The 24,719-nt window shown below is 42.8% G+C and overlaps 1 protein-coding gene across 1 annotated transcript; it reads left to right on the forward strand.

Annotated features, from left to right (window-relative positions):
* Nucleotides 1–1,311: 1,311 nt before the first annotated feature.
* Nucleotides 1,312–23,720, forward strand: nfkbie (nuclear factor of kappa light polypeptide gene enhancer in B-cells inhibitor, epsilon). The gene is made up of 6 exons (XM_063000989.1): nt 1,312–1,962; nt 14,435–14,537; nt 18,238–18,448; nt 20,742–20,830; nt 21,150–21,398; nt 22,173–23,720. The coding sequence occupies exons 1-6, from the start codon at nt 1,601–1,603 to the stop codon at nt 22,242–22,244; spliced, it is 1,086 nt and encodes a 361-aa protein (XP_062857059.1). The 5' UTR covers nt 1,312–1,600; the 3' UTR covers nt 22,245–23,720.
* The last annotated feature ends 999 nt before the right edge of the window (nt 23,721–24,719 follow it).

Here is a 24,719-nt window from a genome sequence, read left to right on the forward strand (position 1 = left end):
TTGGAGCGCCACCCGCTGGATCGCTGCCGTATAATCTACTGAGACTCCGGGTGGCCAATTTTTGTTTCCTCTTGTTATTTTTTCCCGTTATAATACTGTGAGTTCGAAGATGAACAGGGGCCAGACAACATGTATTGCTGCTGTGGTTAAAGGGGCCGGTCAAATTAAAGCATCGGGCCGTATACGGTGGTGGGGCTTGAACCGGCAACCTGAGCTATTACTGCCCTTATTTATTTTGTTTATTTTAAATAAATAAAATAAATAAATATATTTACACGAGACAGACAAAGACCTACAATTCATTCTGAAAACAGAACCATTTTATTCATCCTGGTCAAGGTCTCTGTGGATCAGGTGCCACCCAGATCCACTTATTTAAATAATCCCCCAGACATCTACAGAGAATGAAGGTCCATTCTGAGTCTGGTTCCTCCTTGAGTCCTTGCTTGTCTCTGTTGTCCTCGGCTGCTCGTCAGAAGGGTGTTTGGTCTAACAAAATTTGACTTGACGTTCACTTATACACCACACGGGGTCAGCCTACAGCCACTAATACACCTTCTGCATGTTTTGTGAGGTAGAAAGCTGCCAAAGGAAACCTGATATTACAGTATTAACTGTCATGGAAATAAACATGTCAGGCTTCTCGTGGACAAACCAGAGAGGAGGATCGAACCCTGGTGCCCAGGTCCCTTGCAGATTTGCTGTGCATCCTTAACTCGACTAGTAGCACCACGGTGTGGCCCTGATGTACAGTGTAATGAGCAAAAGTGCGAAGCGAAGCTGGATCCAGTAGATCACTCTGGAGCTGGATCTGTTCCTTCCGATTGCTTTATCACTGGTTCAACCCACTGGTTACTGTTACTACTATGATCATAGGTGGTGTGGGTGCTGCACAGCTCCGAATCCTAGACACCAGGGTTTCATTTTGTTCTTATTATCAATTCGTGTTCTTTTTTGGTATTCCAGCTGTCTTCCCACCTCCCTGACACACGCAGAAGGTGGATTGGCTGCTATGAATTGGCCCAGGTGTGTACAAAGGTGAGCTGTATTGCATCCAGGGTGTTCTGGTTAGGCACCTGACCTTCTGGGACCATGATCAGGATAAATCACTTACTATTCATTTGGAGTTTCTTGATTTTGGACATTTTGGGGGATTTTTTTTTAAATGTTAAATCGGCCAATCAGAAGTTAATGCACAAGCCCCGCCCCCTGTTTTACTTCCTTTTAATGTGTTAGACCCCGCCCCCTTCCCCGCACTGCTACATTGTTTTAAAGTGTAAGGTTTTAACTTCCAGCCGCTTTGATCTCCGACTTTGATCTTTCTTTGATAGTTCCGATCTGTTTAGTATCGGATTTGTGAGCTTGGATCGGTTATGAACGGACTCGGATCAGCTCGGGTTGTTTGTATGCTGGATTCAGAAGGAAACAGAAAGTTCTGGTGGAATGAAACCCAGCCGAGAGGAGAGAAGTGTGAGATGAGATGAACTGGTCTGGGGTGGATATGGCGCACTGGTGACTGACTGGCTGACTGGTAAACCCCGCTCGCGTGTTTCTTACTGATCAAACTCAACTCGGTTTCGATTCTTCTGATTATCGAATCATGGCGATGAGTGGTGGAGCTGGAGGGGAGAAAAACAAGCTCGATCTGTTGGAGGAATCCAGGATCGATTCAGGAATCGACTCCTACAGGTCGGTGACCAGAGAGGATCGATGCGGTTCTGGCCCGGGATCGGTACCGGACGATAAAAAGTTTGATAGCGGGAGAGATGAGCAGGATAAAGTGATGACTGATGAAAGGCTGGACTCTGCTTATGGATCTGCGTCTCTCAGTGTGGACAGTCTGAGTGAGATTCTTCAGAACTGCAGCATTTCTGCGACCCTGACCGAACCGAACAAAGAAAATCCAGAATCTAGTGAAGAGGAAGGAAACCTGTTAGCAACTCTTACAGAGGATGGAGACACGTAGGTTTTTATAACACTCCTACTTACATCTGAACCTTCTGCCTGCTCTCATAATCATTTATTATTTATTATAAATATTCTACATGCTTTTTACTGCACTGGTGTCTGACCTGAGTAATGCCAAGTTCTCCAGGGGTTTCTATTATATTATATTATATATTTGATCATCCGACTGCTTGAAAAACAAATAGTTCTGAAGTGTGTCTGTGGGGAATGTGTGCCCGTTCATTTACAAGAAGACACTGATGTCGGTGTTCCAGTTAATCCCAGAGCTGTTGAGGTCGGGACACTAGGGTTTCTTGTTTTTGTAGATGTGTTTATAGAGCTTTTTTATGCTGGCACAGGGAAGGACCTTCCCTAAACTGTTGCTGCAAAGAATGAAGCATAAAATGTCCTGTATTTATAACTGAGTTATTACACCTGTTAGCAAGGGGTGTCCCAATACTTCTGTCAGTACTGTCCATGCTCAAAGTAAGGAGTAGACTGGGTTTGTCACCTGGTACAAACTATAAATAAATAAATAAGGCTTTAGGTTTTTATATTGGTAGCTCTGTCTTCACACAGCAACAAGGTTTGGGGTTCGATCCCCAGGTGTGTTGGTCTGGTCCTTTCTGTGTGGAGTTTGCATGTTCTCCCACAGTCCAAAGACGTGCAAGTGAGGTGAACTGGAGATACAAAATGGTCCAGGACTGAAGAACTGATGAATCTGTTCTTTCATGAATGGAACCAAAGTGTGTAAAACATGACGTTAAATCCTAATAAATAAATAAATAAATACCTCAGGTCCCTCTATAGTTTAGATAAAGGGGAACGGTGGAATCTGACAGGGTGTTGTCATACCAGAACCTTTAAATAAAACTGCATTTTTTTTCTTAAAGTGATTTATTAGGGGAAAAGACAAAGAAACCTGAACCAGTTACATCTTGGAGTGTGAATTCGGCTTCCACACACCTCTGAGTTTATTCCACAATGTTAGTGTTGGTAAGCTGGTGGAGTTTTTTAGTATTTTATTCGCTTTAATGCTTTGAGAGAAACGTACAATAGTTCTGTAGGTCGCCACAGGTTCTCAAAGTTGGGACCAGTGATTTACTCTGTTTTCTTTCCCTGAACCAGAATTACTGGTGAAATAAGCAGACAGAAATGTGAAGTATGAGAACATGACAGCAGTCAGCGTGAATCATCTGCAGCTTCTAAACAGCCAGATGAGTTAGATCAGAGAGAGGAAATCTAAAAGTGCTCAGTAACGAGAATGTGAGTCCAGTTTCTCATCACTGCGCTGAAACGAAAGGCAGGCGACCTGTTTCGATTAGTGAGCATTAAAGGCCAAAGTTCTGAATGAATAAGCGGATGGTCGCTGATGGGAAATGTGTTAGAACCCGTGCTGACGGCTCCCTCTGGTGGAGAAACTCCCACCTGTTGAACGTGAGTGAACGAGAGGTTTACGAGGCGGATTCATCGGCATTAATGTGAATCTTGTCCGATGTTTGTTTATTATGTATTTATTAGGATTTTAACATCACGTTTTACGCACTTTGTTTACATTCATGACAGGACAGATTCATCAGTTACAGTTTAATGTCAAACACAGTCCTGGACCTTTTAGTATCTCCAGTTCACCTCACTTGCACGTCTTTGGACTGTGGGAGGAAACCCACGCAGACACGGGGAGAACATGCAATCTCCACACAGAAAGGACCCAAACCGCCCCACCTGCGGATCGAACCCAGGACCTTCTTGCTCTGAGGTGCTGTGAGGCGACAGTGTTTGCGAACGCCGTGGTTGAAACGCATGAACCCAGTGATTAGAAGCGCTGTCCCAATACTTTTGTCCTGTGTGAAGTGAAACTACGCCGGCGTGTATGAATGGAAGCCTGCAGCACCTCTGCTCAAACACTCCTGACCTACATAAATACACACGCACGACCCACAGAAGCGGCAGCAACACGTCGCTGTTTTGCTTTTCATCTAGTGTTGATGTGGATTAACCAGACGAACGGAGATACGAGCGTCTGCGTACGATCATCTCTCACACGTCTGGCTCGTTTCTGACGCTCTGATGAACCAGTGTTTACAGAAATGAGCAAACAAATACAAATCCAGACCAAGAGAAAGCAAGAAGAACCTCATCAGCAAATAAAATCTCATTAATGCTGCTTCACCCGTGAATAAAAACCCTCGGTCGGGTTGTTAGATGCGCCCAATCTCGTCGGCTGATTCCGATCTCTTTGTGTTATCCAGCTCAGGGCGGCTTCTGGCTCCCAAGTTAAATATTTGCACCTGGTTCACCTCACTTGCACGTCTTTGGACTGTGGGAGGAAACCGGAGCTCCCAGAGGAAACCCACGCAGACACGGGGAGAACATACAAACTCCACACAGAACGGACCCAGGACCTTCTTGCTGTGAGGCGACAGTGCTACCCACCGAGCCACCTCTTGTCCAGTGTACTCAATAAAAATAAAAATAGCCCGACGTAGCTGTTCCCAGATCAGTCTGGTTTCGATTCACGATCAGCTCAGGATTTATTATCAGAGCAGCAACACCATCAGCGCAAATATTTAACTTGGGAGCCAGAAGCCGCCCTGAGCTGGATAACACGAAGAGATCAAAATCAACCGACAAGATTGGGCGCATCTAACGACCCGACCGAGGGTTTTTATTCATGGGTGAAGCAGCATTAATGAGATTTTATTTGTTGATGAGGTTCTTCTTGCTCTCTCTGCAGACGTTTGCTCATTTCTGTAAACACTGGTTCATCAGAGCATCAGAAACGAGCCAGACGTGTGAGAGATGATCGTACGCAGACGCTCGTATCTCCGTTCGTCTGGTTAATCCACATCAAAACTAGATGAAAAGCAAAACAGCGACGTGTTGCTGCCGCTTCTGTGGGTCGTGTGTGTGTATTTATGTAGGTCAGGAGTGTTTGAGCAGAGGTGCTGCAGGCTTCCATTCATACACGCCGGCGTAGTTTCACTTCACACAGGACAAAAGTATTGGGACAGCGCTTCTAATTACTGAGTTCATGCGTTTCAGCCATGGCGGTTGCTAACAGGTGTAATAAATCACTTCTATTAAGGAAACAAACACTCAACAGCTCTGGGATGAACCAGAACATTGACGTCCACGCCAAGCCATACAAATCAGCTTTTTTGACTGAATGGGCACAAATTCCCACACACAGACACACTTCAGAGTCTGTTGTTCTAGCTGAAAAGATCACAGAGGTCTCTCTATTATAAAAGCTGATGGTCGGGTGTCCATGCATTCCATCGGTCATGCATAAACCTAAAATCCACGTTCTCCCAGCATGATTCCACAATATTCCACAGAGCATCCCGTGATGTTTTTGAGTTCTCGGCTTCCTCCGGCTCTGTAACCGCTGGATGGGGTTTAGGTCAGCCGGTCATGTGACTGCGGAGGAAAGTCTGCGACAGTCAGCAAAGAGAGACGCGTTTCTGCATTTCTTTACATACTATGTTAGCGGTGGTGTTCTAATTCATCATGGCTTTAGTGCACTATGGTGTGGATTGGAACATAGCCGTAAGGACTGACCCTAGCGTGCTGAAATAAACACGCTGCTTTGTAATCTAGTCTGTCATTTGTTTAGTCTTAGAGAATCTGATTGGTCAGTTTTGGATTAGTGCTGATAACCGTGATGTTTCACCCTCGTCTGTGATTGGCCGATGCGCCATTACATCAGCCTACGTTGTTTAAATAGCGGTAAATTTTGAATGTTGTGCTACTCCCCCGTCTCGGCTGCAACTCCAAGTTATCGGACCTGATTTGTGGCGCTCGGGCGGCCCAGTAGTGCCGAGATCTCAGCTATGCTATCAGCCGGTCGGGCACCTAGACTCAGACATGATTGGCTAACGTCTGCAGGGTGCGAGGGCTGTAGGGATTCCTCATTACTGCTGCAGTTGTGACCTCTGCTGGCTGGTCGAGTTGCTGCACAGAGACGGTGAATAACGGAGAGCAGTGCGTGACTCCCCATACGTGATACTGATCCCTGTGTGTACCTGCCTTGTTTAGGTAAAAAGAAGCGGTTGAGAGGTGTTGTGTTTTAGGTACGTCCCACCTTGAGGTACGTCCCACAGAGATACAGCTGGGGAATTGGATATGACTAGATTGCAAGAAAAGGGAAATGCATGAATAGAGTTTTAAACGGTACCTGATGTGTGTCTATAAATATTTGAAGCTGAAAGTGCTTCAGGCGTGGTTGTGTTTTGGTGGAGGCTGCGGGTTCGACGTGGGGTCTCGTGGTCAGGCTCGTAAAACTGACTCGTCTGTGTAAACATGTAGGTTAGAATTAAACTCCGAGGTCCTGGAGTTTCACGGTTCTGTGTGGAGTTTTGCATGTTCTCCCTGCATCTGCGTGGATTTCCCCCGGGTGCTCTGGTTTCCTCCAACAAGTCCAAATTGTCCTCTCTGGTGTGTGTATATAAATATAGACGTGTTTGTGTGCAAAAGTAGAGCTTAGTGTTGGAGCTCACACACACACACACACACACACACCTCTATAAGCTGATGCGCTTATCTGTGGTGCATCTGTGTGAGAAAGCAGAAGTAGAACAGAGTGCAGTGGAATTTCCCCAGTACTCACTGGAAACACAGTCTGATACCCACTGCTGCTAGAAACAGCTCCTCTGTGTGTGAGGGTGAAGAGCAGGTGAACACACACACACACACAAACACTTAAATACACACACACACAAACTCACACAGAGTTACAAATATACACACATGCTCACAAATGCACACACACTTAAATACACACACACACACACACACACACACACACACAGAGCGACACACACACACTTAAATACACACACACACATACAGAGCGACACACACACTTAAATACACACACACACACAGAGCGACACACACACTTAAATACACACACACAGACACATGCACAAATGCACACACACTTAAATACACACACACACACTTAAACACACACACACACACCTAAATACACACACACACACAAACACTTAAATACACACACACACAAACTCACACAGAGTTACAAATATACACACATGCTCACAAATGCACACACACTTAAATACACACACACAGAGCGACACACACACTTAAATACACACACACACACACACACACACAGAGCGACACACACACACAGACACATGCACAAATGCACACACACTTAAATACACACACACACACAGAGCGACACACACACTTAAATACACACACACACACACATGCACAAATGCACACACACTTAAATACACACACACACACTTAAACACACACACACACACCTAAATACACACACACACACACACACTTAAATACACACACACACACACAAACTCACACAGTTACAAATATACACACATGCTCACAAATGCACACACACTTAAATACACACACACACACACTTAAACACACACACACACACACAAACACTTAAATACACACACACACAAACTCACACAGTTACAAATATACACACATGCTCACAAATGCACACACACTTAAATACACACACACACACACACAGAGCGACACACACACTTAAATACACACACACACACACACACAGAGCGACACACACACTTAAATACACACACACAGACACATGCACAAATGCACACACACTTAAATACACACACACACACAGAGCGACACACACACTTAAATACACACACACAGACACATGCACAAATGCACACACACTTAAATACACACACACACACACTTAAACACACACACACACACCTAAATACACACACACACACACACACACACTTAAATACACACACACACACAAACTCACACAGTTACAAATATACACACATGCTCACAAATGCACACACACTTAAATACACACACACACACTTAAACACACACACACACACACACACACTTAAATACACACACACACAAACTCACACAGAGTTACAAATATACACACATGCTCACAAATGCACACACTTAAATACACACACACACAGAGCGACTCACACACTTAAATACACACACACAGACACATGCACAAATGCACACACACTTAAATACACACACACACAGACACATGCACAAATGCACACACACTTAAATACACACACACACAGACACATGCACAAATGCACACACACTTAAATACACACACACACACACACACAGAGCGACACATACACTTAAATACACACACACATACAGAGAGAGACACACACACAAATGCACACACACTTAAATACACACACACACACACACACAGAGCGACTCACACACTTAAATACACACACACAGACACATGCACAAATGCACACACTTAAATACACACACACACACAGACACATGCACAAATGCACACACACTTAAATACACACACATACAGAGAGAGACACATACACTTAAATACACACACACACAGACACATGCACAAATGCACACACTTAAATACACACACACACACACACACACACACACACACACACAGAGCGACACACACACTTAAATACACACACACATACAGAGACACACACAAAAATGCACACACACTTAAATACACACACACACAGACACATGCACAAATGCACACACACTTAAATACACACACAAAAAGAGACACACACAAATGCACACACACTTAAATATACACACAAATGCACACACACCTAAATATATATACACACACACACACTTAAATACACACACTTAAATACACACACACTTAAATACACTCAGCGAGAGAGAGAGACACACACAGACAAAAAGACACACACAAATGCACACACACTTAAATATACACACAAATGTACACACACCTAAATATATATACACACACACACACACTTAAATGCACACACTTAAATACACACACACTTAAATACACTCAGCGAGAGAGAGAGACACACACAGACAAATACACACACAAATGCACACATACACACACACACACATACAGTGGGGGAAATAAGTATTTGATCCCCTGCTGATTTTGTAAGTTTACCCCCTTACAAAGACTTGAACAGTCTATAATTTTTATGGAAGGTTTATTTTAACAGAGAGGTTTAATCAGTTTCTTCCGTTCAAATCTCTCGACCACCATGGGCAAGACCAAGGAGCTATCAAAGGACATCAGGGACAAGATTGTAGACCTGCACAAGGCTGGAATGGGCTACAAGACCATCAGCAAGAAGCTTGGTGAGAAAGAGACCACTGTTGGTGCGATCATTCGAAAATGGAAGAAATACAAGATCACAGTCAATCACCCTCACTCTGGAGCTCCATGCAAGATCTCACCTGGTGGGGTAAGAATGATTCTGAGAAAGGTGAGGTCAGTCCAGAATTACACGGGAGGAGCTTGTCAATGATCTCAAGGAAGCTGGGAGCACAGTCACCAAGAAAACCATTAGCAACACACTTCGCCGTAATGGATCGAGATCCTGCAGTGCCCGCAAAGTCCCTCTGCTCAAGAAGGCTCATGTACAGGCCCGTCTGAAGTTTGCCAATGAACACCTGAATGATTCAGAGAAAGCTTGGGAGAATGTGATATGGTCAGATGAGACCAAAATTGAGCTCTTTGGCATCAACTCCACTCGCCGTGTTTGGAGGCAGAGAAATGCCCGGTGGGGATGGTGTTCCTGGGGTCATATCCAGCATTTCTCTGCTCCCAGCTCCCTTGAGATCATTGACAAGCTCCTCCCGTGTAATTCTGGACTGACCTCACCTTTCTCAGAATCATTCTTACCCCACCAGGTGAGATCTTGCATGGAGCTCCAGAGTGAGGGTGATTGACTGTGATCTTGTATTTCTTCCATTTTCGAATGATCGCACCAACAGTGGTCTCTTTCTCACCAAGCTTCTTGCTGATGGTCTTGTAGCCCATTCCAGCCTTGTGCAGGTCTACAATCTTGTCCCTGATGTCCTTTGATAGCTCTTTGCTCTTGCCCATGGTGGTGGAGAGATTTGAATGGAAGAAACTGATTCTGTGACAGGAGTCTTTTATACAGGGACAGGAATAATTTGTGTGCCTCATGGGCACATAACCGGTCTGTGGGGGTCAGAAGTCTTACTGGTTGGTAGGGGATCAAATACTTATTTCCCTTAATTAAATACAAATTAATTTATAACTTTTATTTAATGTTTTTTTTCTGGATTTTTTGTTGATATTCTGTCTCTCTCTGTTAAAATAAACCTTCCATAAAAATTATAGACTGTTCAAGTCTTTGTAAGGGGGTAAACTTACAAAATCAGCAGGGGATCAAATACTTATTTCCCCCACTGTAGATCTAACACCTAAAGATCTTTTAAACACACACACACACTTGATTGACACGCACACTACACTTTAATTTCTATCTCTGATCACAGTCTGTAAAGAGTTTTGCATGTTCTCTATCCATGTGAGTTGTCTGGTTTCCTTCTACTTGCCAAAACATGCAGAAGGTGGATTGGTTGCTCTAAATTGTCTCTAGGTGTGAACGAGTCTCACACTGTTCGATGTGTCTCTTTACCTCTATGACTGATTACAGATTAAGCAACTGAGAGTTGGGGGCCTCTCTCATGGGCCCGACGTGGTGGTGGTGGTGGTGGTGTTGGGGTTTAAACCCAGAACCTCTGCAAATGTCTGTTTGGTGTTCATTATTTAGCTAGTGAGGGTTAAACGGACTTGCTCAGGGGCTCAGCGGTGGTAGCTGCTGGGGCTTGAACCAGCAACCTTTTGATTTCCAGGACAGAGGCCTAACCCAGTGAATGAACACTGAGTGTAAATGAACGAGGTTCCAGTTCCACCTGCTGAAAATCCCCGTTCAGGAGAAACCGTCGTCCATGTCAGGAGTGTTTACAAAGTTCCTACAAAAGTCCCCCCGACCCCCTCATACACCCCCACACCCACCGCCACGCCCCCATCCCGAAATAAAAGTGTTTAATCTGAGTCACAGTAAAACTCTGGTTTTTATTCTGATCTGTGAAGACTGGAATATAAACACAGTTTTTATCAACAGTAGCACTTCCTGTATCAGGCTGTAAATAGAATCGTTACTGGGAACAGAAACCAGTGTCCTTCATTACAGAAATGTCACTGTTTTGTGCTCTGTGTGGAGTCCTTAGCATCCCATGTTCAGCTTCACTTGATACACTATATGGCAGTAACAGTTTGGGGAAGGTCTTTTCCTGTTCCAGCACAAAGCAAGAAGCTCCAGTGTCCTGTGCAGAGCCCTGACCTGAGCAGCTCTGGGATGAACCGGAACATCAACATATCATCAGCGCCCAGCCGTACAGATACACACGCACAAATTCCCACAGACACACTTCAAAGTCATGTAAAAGGACGTTGTACAGCCCGGGCATCAACCGAACCGGTACGGAACTGCGACTTCTGATCAGAACTTGAGTTTGCCCTTCCTGATGGAACCCTCATTTATCCGGGCGTGGCACCTGCACTGAGAGTGCATTGGGCATGGGTTTGATTCCCGTTTCTTTTTCTCATATGCATTTTTCCCTTTTTCTTTTAATTTAGCGTAGCCAATCCACGGCCTCGACAGTGACCAAGGAGGGTGTATTAGCCTCGTACCACATACATATACAAACACACATGCACACAGATATATACACACACATACAGAGAGAGACACACACTTAAATACACACATACACTTAAATATATACACACACACACACACAGACACACACATACACTTAAATATATACACACACACAGACACACACACAGGGAGACACACACACTTAAATATACACACATACACTTAAATACACACACACACACACACAGAGAGACACACACTTAAATACACACACAGAGAGACACACACACTTAAATGCCCTCACACACTTAAACTCATACACACTTAAATATACACACATACAGAGAGACACACACACTTAAATACACACACATACAAACACACACATAGACCAATACACACACACTTAAATGCACACACATACAGCGAGAGACACACACATTTAAATACACACACACATATATACACGCACACAAACACACACACACACACACACACTTAAATACACACACACTTAAATACACACACATACAAACACACACATAGACCAATACACACACACTTAAATGCACACACATACAGAGACACACACATTTAAATACACACACACATATACACGCACACACACACACACACACACACACACACACACTTAAATACACACACATACAAACACACACATAGACCAATACACACACACTTAAATGCACACACATACAGAGACACACACATTTAAATACACACACACATATACACGCACACACACACACACACACACACTTAAATACACACACATACAGAGAGAGACACACACATTTAAATACACACACACATATACACGCACACAAACACACACACACACACACTTAAATACACACACAATTAAATACACACACATACACAGAGAGAGAGAGAGACACACACACACACACATACAAACACACACATAGACCAATACACACACACTTAAATGCACACACATACAGAGAGAGACACACACATTTAAATACACACACACATATACATGCACACAAACACACACACACACACACACACACAATTAAATACACACACATACACAGAGAGAGAGAGACACACACACACACATACAAACACACATATAGACCAATACACACACACTTAAATGCACACACATACAGAGAGAGACACACACATTTAAATACACACACACATATACATGCACACACACACACACACACACACAATTAAATACACACACATACACAGAGAGAGAGAGAGACACACAGACACACACAGGAGTGTGTTGTTAGCTCAGTGTAAGAGAGCTCAGGAAGCTTTTGAGACTTGATGAAGCTCTATGCTTCAGATCAGGGGAAGTTTGTTGTCGTTCTGGCTGATCCGTTCCTTTAAAAAGCGTCTCTGAGTAGAAGAGCCGAGAGTTGTAAGCTTGTGGCGGTGGGAGTACTACTTCCTGTGCTCTTCTCCCCACGCGCTCAGACGCGCACCGCTCCCAAACACGCTCCTGATTCACTTCAGTAACTCAGAGCGGATCTATTTCAGTCGTCTGGCCTTCCAAGAACCGGACGCTGGGCCCCGGCGTCCCGATTTGACTTTGCGGCGCGTAGCGAAAGTTCCACTGTTGCGCAACTCGGTGGCGCGGGCGGGGCGGGGCAGGGCGAGGGGGGTGTGTGAAGGATTCTGAGTAGAGCTTATTTAACTCTGAATTAGTCAGCGTCTCTGATTGTGCAACAGTTTCCTTTGTTTGTGTGTGAAGCTTCTGCCTCCGTTTCCATCCGACGCTAATAAACCCAAAACTGAGCAGTGATGAAGCCGCTTCACTTCTGAGAGTTTTATAGTGCAGGAGGAAGCGTTTACTGCATTACATTTACATTTACAAGGTTAGGGGCCTTGCTCAAGGGCCCAACAGCAGCTACCTGGCAGTGGTGGGGCTTGAACCAGTGACCTTCTGGTTACTAGTCCAGTACCTTAACCACTAGGCTGCAACTATTAAAAATTGACAAAGTGAAAAAGACCCCATGGATTCAGCTATGTACACTCACTGTAATCCACATTCATTCACTGTTTTCTCCTGATCGGGGTCACAGTGGGTCCTGGACAGGTAGTTCTACAATTACTGACTGTAGTCCATCTGTTTCTCTACATGCTTTGTTAGCCCCTTTCATGCTGTTCTTCAATGGTCAGGACCCCCACAGGACCCCCACAGAGCAGGTATTATTTAGGTGGTGGATGATTCTCAGCACTGCAGTGACACTAACATGGTGGTGGTGTGTTAGTGTGTGTTGTGCTGGTAGGAGTGGATCAGACACAGCAGCGCTGCTGAAGTTTTTAAACACCTCACTGTCACTGCTGGACTGAGAATAGTCCACCAACCAAAAACATCCAGCCAACAGCGCCCCGTGGGCAGCGTCCTGTGACCACTGATGAAGGTCTAGAAGATGACCGACTCAAACAGCAGCAATAGATGAGCGATCGTCTCTGACTTTACATCTACAAGGTGGACCAACTAGGTAGGAGTGTCTAATAGAATGGACAGTGAGTGAACACGGTGTTTTAAAAACTCCAGCAGCACTGCTGTGTCTGATCCACTCATACCAGCACAACACACACTAACACACCACCACCATGTCAGTGTCACTGCAGTGCCGAGAATGATCCACCACCTAAATAATACCTGCTCTGTGGTGGTCCTGTGGGGGTCCTGACCATTGAAGAACAGCATGAAAGGGGGGGTAACAAAGCATGTAGAGAAACAGATGGACTACAGTCAGTAATTGTAGAACTACAAAGTGCTTCTATATGGTAAGTGGAGCTGATAAAATGGACAGTGAGTGTAGAAACCAGGAGGTGGTTTTAATGTTATGGCTGATCGGTGTATATATATATATATTCTGAGTATTGAGGTAGACGTTTAAATTCTGCTCCTTTTCTTCTTCTGTTCTGTCCAGGTTTCTCCACTTGGTGATAATCCAGGAGTTGGAGTCATTCGCAAACCATCTGATTTATCTGTTTCCTAAAGAGATCCTGGACATTCAGAATAATCTCTACCAGGTAAATAAAGCCTCGTGTCACTTGTTTTCTTTTCTTTTGACTGATCACGTTTGGACACCTGACCACAAGCTCGCTAGACTTAAAAATGTATTAAAAGTGATCTCTAGGTGATCTGTTCTCTTCTGAGAAGCTTCTCACATGACTTTGTTGTATATCTGTGGGGATTTGTGCCCATTTAGTCAACAGAGCTGATTAAGAAAGCGTCAGTCACCGTTCTGGTTCATTCCAGAGCTGTTGAATGGGGCTGAGGTCAGGGCTCTGTGCTTTTCTTCATGTCTTTATAGAGCTCGCTTTGTGCTGGAACAGAAAAGGTCCTTCCCTAAACTGTTGCTGCAAAGTTGGAAGAATCTTGCCTTTATATTATTATATCATTGATTTATTACACGTTAGATCTACATTTACTTTCTTCTAAAGCCACTCACAATTACAACTGATCACTTTTTGAGCAATTAAGAGTTAAGGACCTTGCACAGGGGCTTGAACCAACAACCTTTTGGTTACAAGTCCAATATCTTAACCATTAAGCTACCACAGACACTATTGTGTCCTGATACTTTTGGTCGTATGTTGGTCATCCACATGTTGACCAGCGCTCTGTGGAGGTCAGGAAGGAAGGCTTGAGGGGTCGGGGTGTGTGAATACTTTTTCCCAGCTCTGCCCTCCTGCAGACTGCAGGACTGAAGCTGATCGACGTCAGAGCTGCTGACAGGGAAACTCCAGCGTTACTCGAGATAAAAGTCCTGACTGTCAGGGGTTTCACACCTCCACGTCTTCATTAGAACCATCAGCGCTTCTTCAAGTTTTCCACTGCAGGGGATCCTGGGAATGTTTTGAGTGGAAATCCACAGTGGGTGTGGGTTAGGTGCAGTGTGAGAAGGTCGGTGCAGTCCGACACAGCAGCTTTTTGGCAGTTTTATAAAGAGGATGTGATTAATCTCGTACTGCGCCTGTATTTAGGGGTCGCACAGAATCACAGTTTCTTACATCCTCCTGATTCACCCTCCTGATTCTCTATCCGGGCTTGAGAGCAGCACTGATTAGTGCACCTCATAATGGGTCCTCTGTTACTAATTTATTATTATTATTAATGTTTATTGTTATTATTATTCAGATTATTATTATCATTGCTGTTTTGTTTATTATTATTATATTTATTACCATTATTATTGTTATTGCTGTTATTATTATTATATTTTTATTTATTATTATTGTATTGTGTATTGAATTTATTTTTTTGATTATCATCATTGTTATTATTATAATTTATATTGTTATTATCATTTTTTTTTAAATTTATTATTATTATTATTGTATTTTATATTTCATTAATTATTATTATTATTATTATAATTATTATTATTTTCATCAGAATTAAAATTATTATTATCATTATATTATTAATAATAATAATAATTATTATTATCATTATTATATTAGAATTACTATTATTAATATTTAAATTATTATTATAATTACTATTAATTATTATTATTATTATTGGAATTATTATTATTAATATTAAAATTATTATCATTATTATTATTATTATTATTATTATTATTAATATTAAAATTATTATCATTATTATTAATTATCATTATTAGAATTATTATTATTGTTATTATTTACATTTACATTTTCTGCATTTAGCAGATTACAGTACAGTATTTGCAGTACTGTGACAGTGTATTATCTAAGCAACTAAGGATTAAGGGCCTTGCTCAACAGTGGCAACCTGGCAGTGGTGAGGCTTGAACCAGCAACCTTTGGATTACTAGTCCAGTACTTTAACCACTAGGCTACAACTGCCTATTATTATTATTAGAATTATTATTATTATTATTACTTATTATTATTTATTATTATTTATTAGAATTATTATTATCTTGTCTCTACTCTGGGTACTCTGGCAGATTTTGGGGAGTGTGTAAAAGCTCATGTTTACCCTCAGGTGTGTGATGTGGCTTCAGGGTTTCGGTACGAGCGCTGCAGGATCTGGGACGGTGTGTAAAAGTGCTCGGTGTGTGAATAGTGCTCGGTGTGTGAATAGTGCTCGGTGTGTAAATAGTGCTCGGTGTGTAATAGTGCTCTGTGTGTAATAGTGCTCGGTGTATAAATAGTGCTCGGTGTGTGAATAGTGCTCGGTGTGTGAATAGTGCTCGGTGTGTAAAAGTGCTCGGTGTGTAAATAGTGCTCTGTGTGTAATAGTGCTCGGTGTGTAAATAGTGCTCGGTGTGTAAAAGTACTCGGTGTGTAAAAGTACTCGGTGTGTAAATAGTGCTCGGTGTGTAAAAGTACTCGGTGTGTAAATAGTGCTCGGTGTGTAAAAGTACTCGGTGTGTAAAAGTGCTCGGTGTGTAATAGTGCTCGGTGTGTGAATAGTGCTCGGTGTGTAAATAGTGCTCGGTGTGTAAATAGTGCTCGGTGTGTAATAGTGCTCGGTGTGTAAATAGTGCTCGGTGTATAAATAGTGCTCGGTGTGTGAATAGTGCTCGGTGTGTGAATAGTGCTCGGTGTGTGAATAGTGCTCGGTGTGTAAAAGTGCTCGGTGTGTAATAGTGCTCGGTGTGTAATAGTGCTCGGTGTGTGAATAGTGCTCGGTGTGTAATAGTGCTCGGTGTGTAAAAGTACTCGGTGTGTAATAGTGCTCGGTGTGTGAATAGTGCTCGGTGTGTAATAGTGCTCGGTGTGTAAAAGTACTCGGTGTGTAATAGTGCTCGGTGTGTAATAGTGCTCGGTGTGTGAATAGTGCTCGGTGTGTAATAGTGCTCGGTGTGTGAATAGTGCTCGGTGTGTGAATAGTGCTCGGTGTGTGAATAGTGCTCGGTGTGTAAAAGTGCTCGGTGTGTAATAGTGCTCGGTGTGTAATAGTGCTCGGTGTGTAATAGTGCTCGGTGTGTGAATAGTGCTCGGTGTGTGAATAGTGCTCGGTGTGTGAATAGTGCTCGGTGTGTGAATAGTGCTCGGTGTGTAATAGTGCTCGGTGTGTAAAAGTACTCGGTGTGTAATAGTGCTCGGTGTGTGAATAGTGCTCGGTGTGTAATAGTGCTCGGTGTGTAAAAGTACTCGGTGTGTAATAGTGCTCGGTGTGTAATAGTGCTCAGTGTGTGAATAGTGCTCGGTGTGTAATAGTGCTCGGTGTGTAATAGTGCTCGGTGTGTGAATAGTGCTCGGTGTGTAATAGTGCTCGGTGTGTAATAGTGCTCGGTGTGTAATAGTGCTCGGTGTGTAATAGTGCTCGGTGTGTGAATAGTGCTCGGTGTGTAATAGTGCTCGGTGTGTAAAAGTGCTCGGTGTGTAATAGTGCTCGGTGTGTGAATTATGCTGGTTATGTCGTGTGTGATGAGTTCTGCACTTGTTTCTGACAGAAGAACATATAAAAGTGCGGCGCTCAGCGTTTAGAAGTGTGACTAATGGAAACGCTGACCTGAGCCCAGCTTACTGGAATCCACGCAGTCGAGTCGACTCGGTTAGTTGAGTGACTCAAAGTGCTCGTTCTGAAACTGAGTAATGAGAGTGTGTAGCACGGCTGTGCTTTAGGTGGAACCCATGCAGACTGTTGCATCATCAGTGATGGTCGGAGTTCGGAGCAGATGCTAGTTTCATTCTTACAGACGCGCTGTAAATCTGGGCGCTGTATTAGCAGGGCGAGGCCGCTGATATGCGCTAATCCATTAATTGTGCTCGTGTCTCTGTTCAGGCGCCGCTGCATCTGGCCGTGTACCTGAACCTGGTGGGCGTGGTCCAGGCCCTGGTGGAGAAGAGGGCGTCTCTGGAGCTGCAGGACCAGGAGGGAAACACGCCGCTGCACGTCGCCTGTGAACACGGATGGCTGGACTGCGCCAACCAGATGATCCTCCACCTTCCACCCGCCGAGCTCGCCCCGCTCTTCGAAACCCAGAACTGGAGAGGTAACACCAGCTACTGCTCAGACACTGTTGGGCCCTTGAGCGAGGCCCCTAATCCTGTCTGCTCCAGGGGGTCGCATACTTTTGGCCATAAGGTTCATCAGCTCCTTATCAGGCCTGATCGCTCACCATCAGTGTCAAATCTCATGAATGCTCTTTGGACTAAACGGACATAAATTCCCACAGACACACTCCAAAATCCTGGAAAGCGTTCCAAGCAGAGTAAAGGGTGCAATCAGGTGTCCACATACTTTTGGCCATAAGGTAAAAGCTGGAATCTGTATTGCTCAGGGGTCCAAGTTATTGGCTTCTTACACCATGTGACACTACATGACCAAAAGTATGTGGACACCTGACCACAAGTTCATTGGCATTGTAAAAAGAAGTACACAGAAACAATGTTTTGGAGTGTGTCTGTGGAAATTTGTGCCTATTCAGTAAAAATTTGTAAGATCAGGGAATGATGTTGGATTACAAGGCCTGGCTCACAATTGACGTTCCGATTCATCCCCAGAGGTGTTCAGTGTGTATGTGCTTCAACCTGCTCTGCCTTCACTTGTCCCTGTGTGGACTGACGGCGTGACGGAGGAACCGAACCCTCCGGCGCTCATGTTCAGATCGTCAGTAACAGAACAGGGAAGTTGTGTGACGAGTTTGGAATTGCCAACCACGTCGTCATGACAACCGAGCAAAATTACAGTTATATAAAGACCAGTGACGAACACCGTGACCAATCAGTAACCTTTCCTCCACCGGTCTGTTTGTTATACTAACCTCAGTTCCAAAAAATGTTGGAACAGGAGCGTCTTTAACACCCGGTTACATTTAACTCACTCAGTTAAGGACTAAAGACTGAAAGATGTGGACTAAAGACTGACAGGTTTTACTTATTTGGGGACTAAAGACTGAAAGACTTCTAAAGTCTGAGATGTGGACTAAAGACTGACGGGCTTTAATTTTTTGGAGACGTGGACTAAAGACTGAAAAACTAGTCATTTGGGGACTAAAGACTAAAACGTGAACTAAAGACCGAAAGACTTTTGTTTTTTGGAGGCTAAAGATTAAAAGACTTCTCTTTTGGCGACTAAAGACTGAAAGACCTAAAAGTCATTTGGGGATTAAAGACAGGTTATTTAGGGATTAAGGAATGAAAGACTTTAGTTTTTTGGGGACTGAAAGACATGAATTAAGACTGAAAAGCTTTAGTATTTGGGAACTAAAGACTGAAAGACTTATTTTTGGGGGGGACTAAAGGCTGAAAGGCTTCAGTCATATGGGGACTGAAAGACTAGTTTTTTGGTGACTAAATACCGAAAGACATGGACTAAAGACTAAAAGGCCTTCGTCTTTTGGGGACTAAAGACTGAAACTTTAGTTTTTGAAGATTAAAGACTTTAAGATGTGGACTAAAGACTGGGAACTGAAGACTGAAGTATGTGGACTAAATACTAAAAAACTTTAGTCATTTGGGGACTAAAGGCTGAAAGACAGGAACTAAGAACTGAAAGATGTGGGCTAAAGTCTAAAAGGTTTCACTCATTTGGTGACTAAAAACTGAAAGACTTTCATTTTGGGGGGGACTAAAGACTGGAAGGCTGCAGTCATGTGGACTGAAAGACTAGCTTTTTGGCGACTAAATACTGAAAGACGTGGGCTAAAGACTAAAAGACTAGTCATTCAGGCAATAAAGACTGAAAGATTCTTACTTTTGAAGATTGAAAGACTTGAAGTTTTGTATTTTGGGAACTGAAGACTGAAGGATGTGGACTAAAGACTGGAAGACTTCAGTCATATGGGGACTGAAAGACTAGTTTTTTTTGGTGACTAAATAATGAAAGATGTGGACTAAAGACTAAAAGGCTTTCATTTTTTGCAGACTAAAGATTGAAGGACGTTGACTAAAATCTGGGAACTGAAGACTAAAAGACTTCACTGAAATACTAGAGACTTTAGTATTTTGATGACTGAGGTCTTTTAGTCTTTAGTCCACATCCTTCAGTCTTCAATTCCCAAAATACTAAAGATCAGTCTTCAGTCATTTGGAGACTAAAGACGTGGGACATGGACTAAAATCTGGGAACTACAGACTGAAAGAGGTCCTGTAGAGTGGGGTAGAGTTGGTGGTGCAGCAGTCTATTATACAAGCTTGCTACCTCTAAGACCCGGGTTTGAATCTCAGCTGTGAGATCAGCCTCATATCGCCCTGTCCCAACTTTTTTTGGCACTGATTTCAGAACGAGAGATTTAAAGTGTTGATGAGCGTGTTAATAAGCGTGTTGATTGTGTTTGTGTTCAGGTCTGACGTGTCTGCACGTGGCCACGCTGCACAAACACCACCGCATGATGAGACTGCTGATGAAGAAAGGAGTGGATCTGAACATCCAGGTGAGGAAACACCACAGTGACTCCTGACCAGGGTCACAATGAGTCCAGAGCCACACAGGACAGGGTGCCAGTCCACACACTCACCCATTCACAGCTAGGGTCAGTTTATAGCACTCAGTTTCTACTTGAACCAGCAACCTTCTGGTCACTACTCTAGTACTTTAACTCTCGTTGGCATGAACCACTTACATCAGTAACTTTTACCAGTTAGCAATCTGGAACACCTCAGCCAGAAGTATGTGGACACCCCTAATAATTGTAAATAAGATCGTTTGTTAGCATGCCTCTAAAACCCTGTCGCTGCGCGTCTGCCCGTTAGGAGGGGACGAGCGGTAAGACGGCGCTGCACATGGCCGTGGAGCTGCACGACGTCGACGCCGTGGCTCTGCTGCTGAAGAGAGGCGCCGACGTGGACGCCGTCATGCTGAACGGCTGCACCGCGCTCCATCTGGCGGTCGGGCGCCAGGACGCCGCCATCACCAGCCACCTGTGTCGAGCGGGGGCCAACAAGATGATCCGTAACGTCGAGGGCGACACGCCGCTGGACCTCGCCGATGGAAACGATGATGTAAGAGCTATTCATGGTCATGAGTGTAGCAGGTGCAGCAGTGTTGTTGGGATTTCGGAAAACGTCCGTCTCGATGTCAATGCTGGGAGGAGGATAGCGCTCCGATCCACTGAACTTAAGCCCCTAACAGGGTGCGTGTTTCTAATAAAGAGGCCGGTACGTTTAAACAGTAAATCCCAACAACAGTGACAACCTGGCAGTGGTGGGGCTTGAACCAGCAACCTTTTGATTACTGGTCCAGTACCTTACCCACTAGGCTACCACTGTTCCTGTGTGTAGAATATTTATTTATTTATTTATTTATTTATTTATGTATTTAGTTATTTATTTGTTTATTTATTTATGTATGTACAGTATATATTTATTTATTTATTTATTTATTTTATGTATTTATTGTTTATGTATTTATTTGTTTGTTTGTTTGTTTATGTATGTATGTATTTATTTATTTGTGTTTATTTATTATTTATTTCTTTGTTTATTTATTTATTATTTATGTATGTATGTATTTGTTTATTTATGTATTTTTTATTTTTTTATGTATTTATTCATTTATTATTTATTTATGTATTTATTTATTTATTATTTATGTATTTATTTATTTGTTTATTTATTTATGTATGTACGTATTTATTTGTGTTTTAATTATTTATTATTTATTTATTTGTTTGTTTATTTATTTATTATTTATTCATGTATGTATGTATGTATGTATTCATTTATTTATTATTAATTTTTTTATGTATTTATTTATGTATTGATTGATTTTTTTAGATCCTTGCCGTGCTCCCATTTGACGACATCCAGATCATGGGCAGAACCGTCAGCCTCGACCTGAACCTCTGAAGATCGGCGTCCATGTGAAGTCCAAACTTTCAAAGCTTCATTTACGGCTTTATATTTGTGTTGATTTGGAAGTTTTTGTACGTTCGAGATGTGTAATTTATGCCAAAATGTGATCTGATGATCTGATAATGCATCAACATATATATACTATACGGGCAAAAGTATTGGGACGCCCCTTCTAATGAATGAATCCACATGTTTCAGCCACAGCAGTTTCTAACAGATGAAATAAATCAATTATATAAAGGAAATTATATGCTTTCCACTTTGCAGCAACAGTTTAGGGAAGGATCATTCCTGTTCCAGCATGGCGCAAGCTCTATAAAGACATCAGCGCCCAGCCTTACAGATCAGCTTTTTTGGACGCTCCAAAACCTGTGAGAAGCCTCCTCAGTAGAGCGACTGTTGTTAAAGCTAAAAAGATCACGCAGACGTCCAAATACTTTTGGCCATAAAGTGTATATAAATTCATAGTGAATTCGGTCATATTAAAAACTTTTAGTCATATCCAATTTCCCATTGCAATTTGTTCTGAGATTTGAAGCCACCGGTTGCTTCTTTTTCCCCAGCCAGCGGCGGATCCCTCCGCTCTGCTCTCCGTATTCCTCCACCGAAAAGCTGTGCAAAGCTGTGAATCTCCATCCGACACGGCCAGCTGTGTCTGTAGCGCCCCCTTCTGGGCCTGTTTTACCACTCAGACTCAAACACAGGTCTGAGAACTGGTGAGTAAGCATATTAGATTCCTGCGCCACTTGAGAGTCTCAAAAACGAGCGCACGGTTCTGTACAGATCAGTATTTTATAGACCTCCGTGGCTCGTTTTTACAGAACCGACGCCCTCCTGAGCCGCTTCTTTGTAAATAAGACGCAGACGATCGTTTAAAGGGTCGATAACTGCTCGCTCCGACCGAACGATTTCATGCAAATGCTGAACTGCTTGTGCAAACCGTCTAAAACGTTCAAAATATCTCAGAAAACATGACAAAACAACCTCATCATTGTGGTACAGACGCACACGCGGCCGCTTCACTGTTTCAGATTTGGGAAATACCCCGCTTCCTAAATCGTCGCCGTTTGCATGCTATTGAGCGGTAATTCACGCCGTCGTAGCTCTGGTCCTCTTTGTACCCGGCCTGATTTTCACTTCCGTCAGTCAGTCGCACGAGCGCTCTCGACCGAGCGAGCTTTCCTAACCCGTGCTGTGTGTGTGTGTTTTGGGTCTGTGTATTGTGTGATGTGTTAAATTCGTAGCGAGGTGTTTTGGGCCTGAAGGTGAAACAAGTCACGTTTTTTTTTTTTTTTTTTTTTTTTTTTTTTAAAGCATTTAAGAAATAAGGAAATGACTGGAGTTTTTTTTTTTCTTTTACAGCTTTTAACATGTACAGCTTAAATTTCCTTGTTAAAAAACTGTGACCAAATTTCCTTATTATTATTAATATTAATATTATTGTTATTAAAGAACGCATTTTCAAACCGCTGGCTGTTCTGCTTTGCATTCATGTGTTTCAGCCACAACAGTTACTAACAGGGGTGTAATAAATCAGTTATATAAAGAAAATGACAGGCTTCTGACTTTGCAGCAACAGTTTAGGGAAGGTCCTTTTTTGTTCCAGCACGAGCTCTGACCTCAGCCCCATTTAACAGCTCTGGAACGAATTGGAACACCGACTGAGACTTTCTTAACCAACAGCAATGCCAAGCCATACAAATGCGTATTTGTTTTTGACTAAGATTATCAGGCACAGATTCCCACAGACATGGCAGTAGGTGGGCAAGTCGTAGCCTAGTGGTGTTAATGTGCTGGACTAGTAATCAGAAGGTCAAAGGTTCAAGCCTCATGGATCCTCACAAGACTACAGACATGCCAGTAGGTTGTTTAGCATTTAACGTTTTTCATTACGTTTCTTAAAAATGCAGCAGCGACAGGATTTCATGGCACGAACACAGGGCTTGGACAAAATAATGGAAACCTACATTACTAAAAACGGGTCTGTTTACATTCGGAACAGCTTTAATCCTTCCTAAAACAATGTCGTGAAAAATAATGTCATACACATCCTGGATGGTTTGTAGTGAAATCCTGGAGCTTTTAAAACAATCAACAACAAATAAAATGCTTATTTTTGAAGGGAAGATGATTCAGAGCTTTCGGGTTTATTTTTGTGCAAAATATGTACAAATGTCCAATTTTTTTTAAGTTTTTTATTCAGGAAGTTTATAGATAAGAGGAAGTTTATAGTTTAATGTTACAAAATATGTCAAACTATCAGAAAAAAGAGCTAAAGGGCATAATGATATTTAATTATGCTTAAATGGTGATAAGTAAAAAAAGACTATAAAGGGGTTGAACAGTCTACTTTTTATTTTCAAAACAGCTTTAATCTTTCTTAAAACAATGTCATGAACATTCTGGATGATTTGTAGTTAAATGCTGGAGCATTTAAAACAACAACAACAAATAAAATCCTTGTTTTTG

The sequence above is a fragment of the Trichomycterus rosablanca genome, chromosome 9 (genome assembly GCF_030014385.1).
Source record: "Trichomycterus rosablanca isolate fTriRos1 chromosome 9, fTriRos1.hap1, whole genome shotgun sequence".
NCBI classification, from domain to species: Eukaryota; Metazoa; Chordata; class Actinopteri; order Siluriformes; family Trichomycteridae; genus Trichomycterus; species Trichomycterus rosablanca.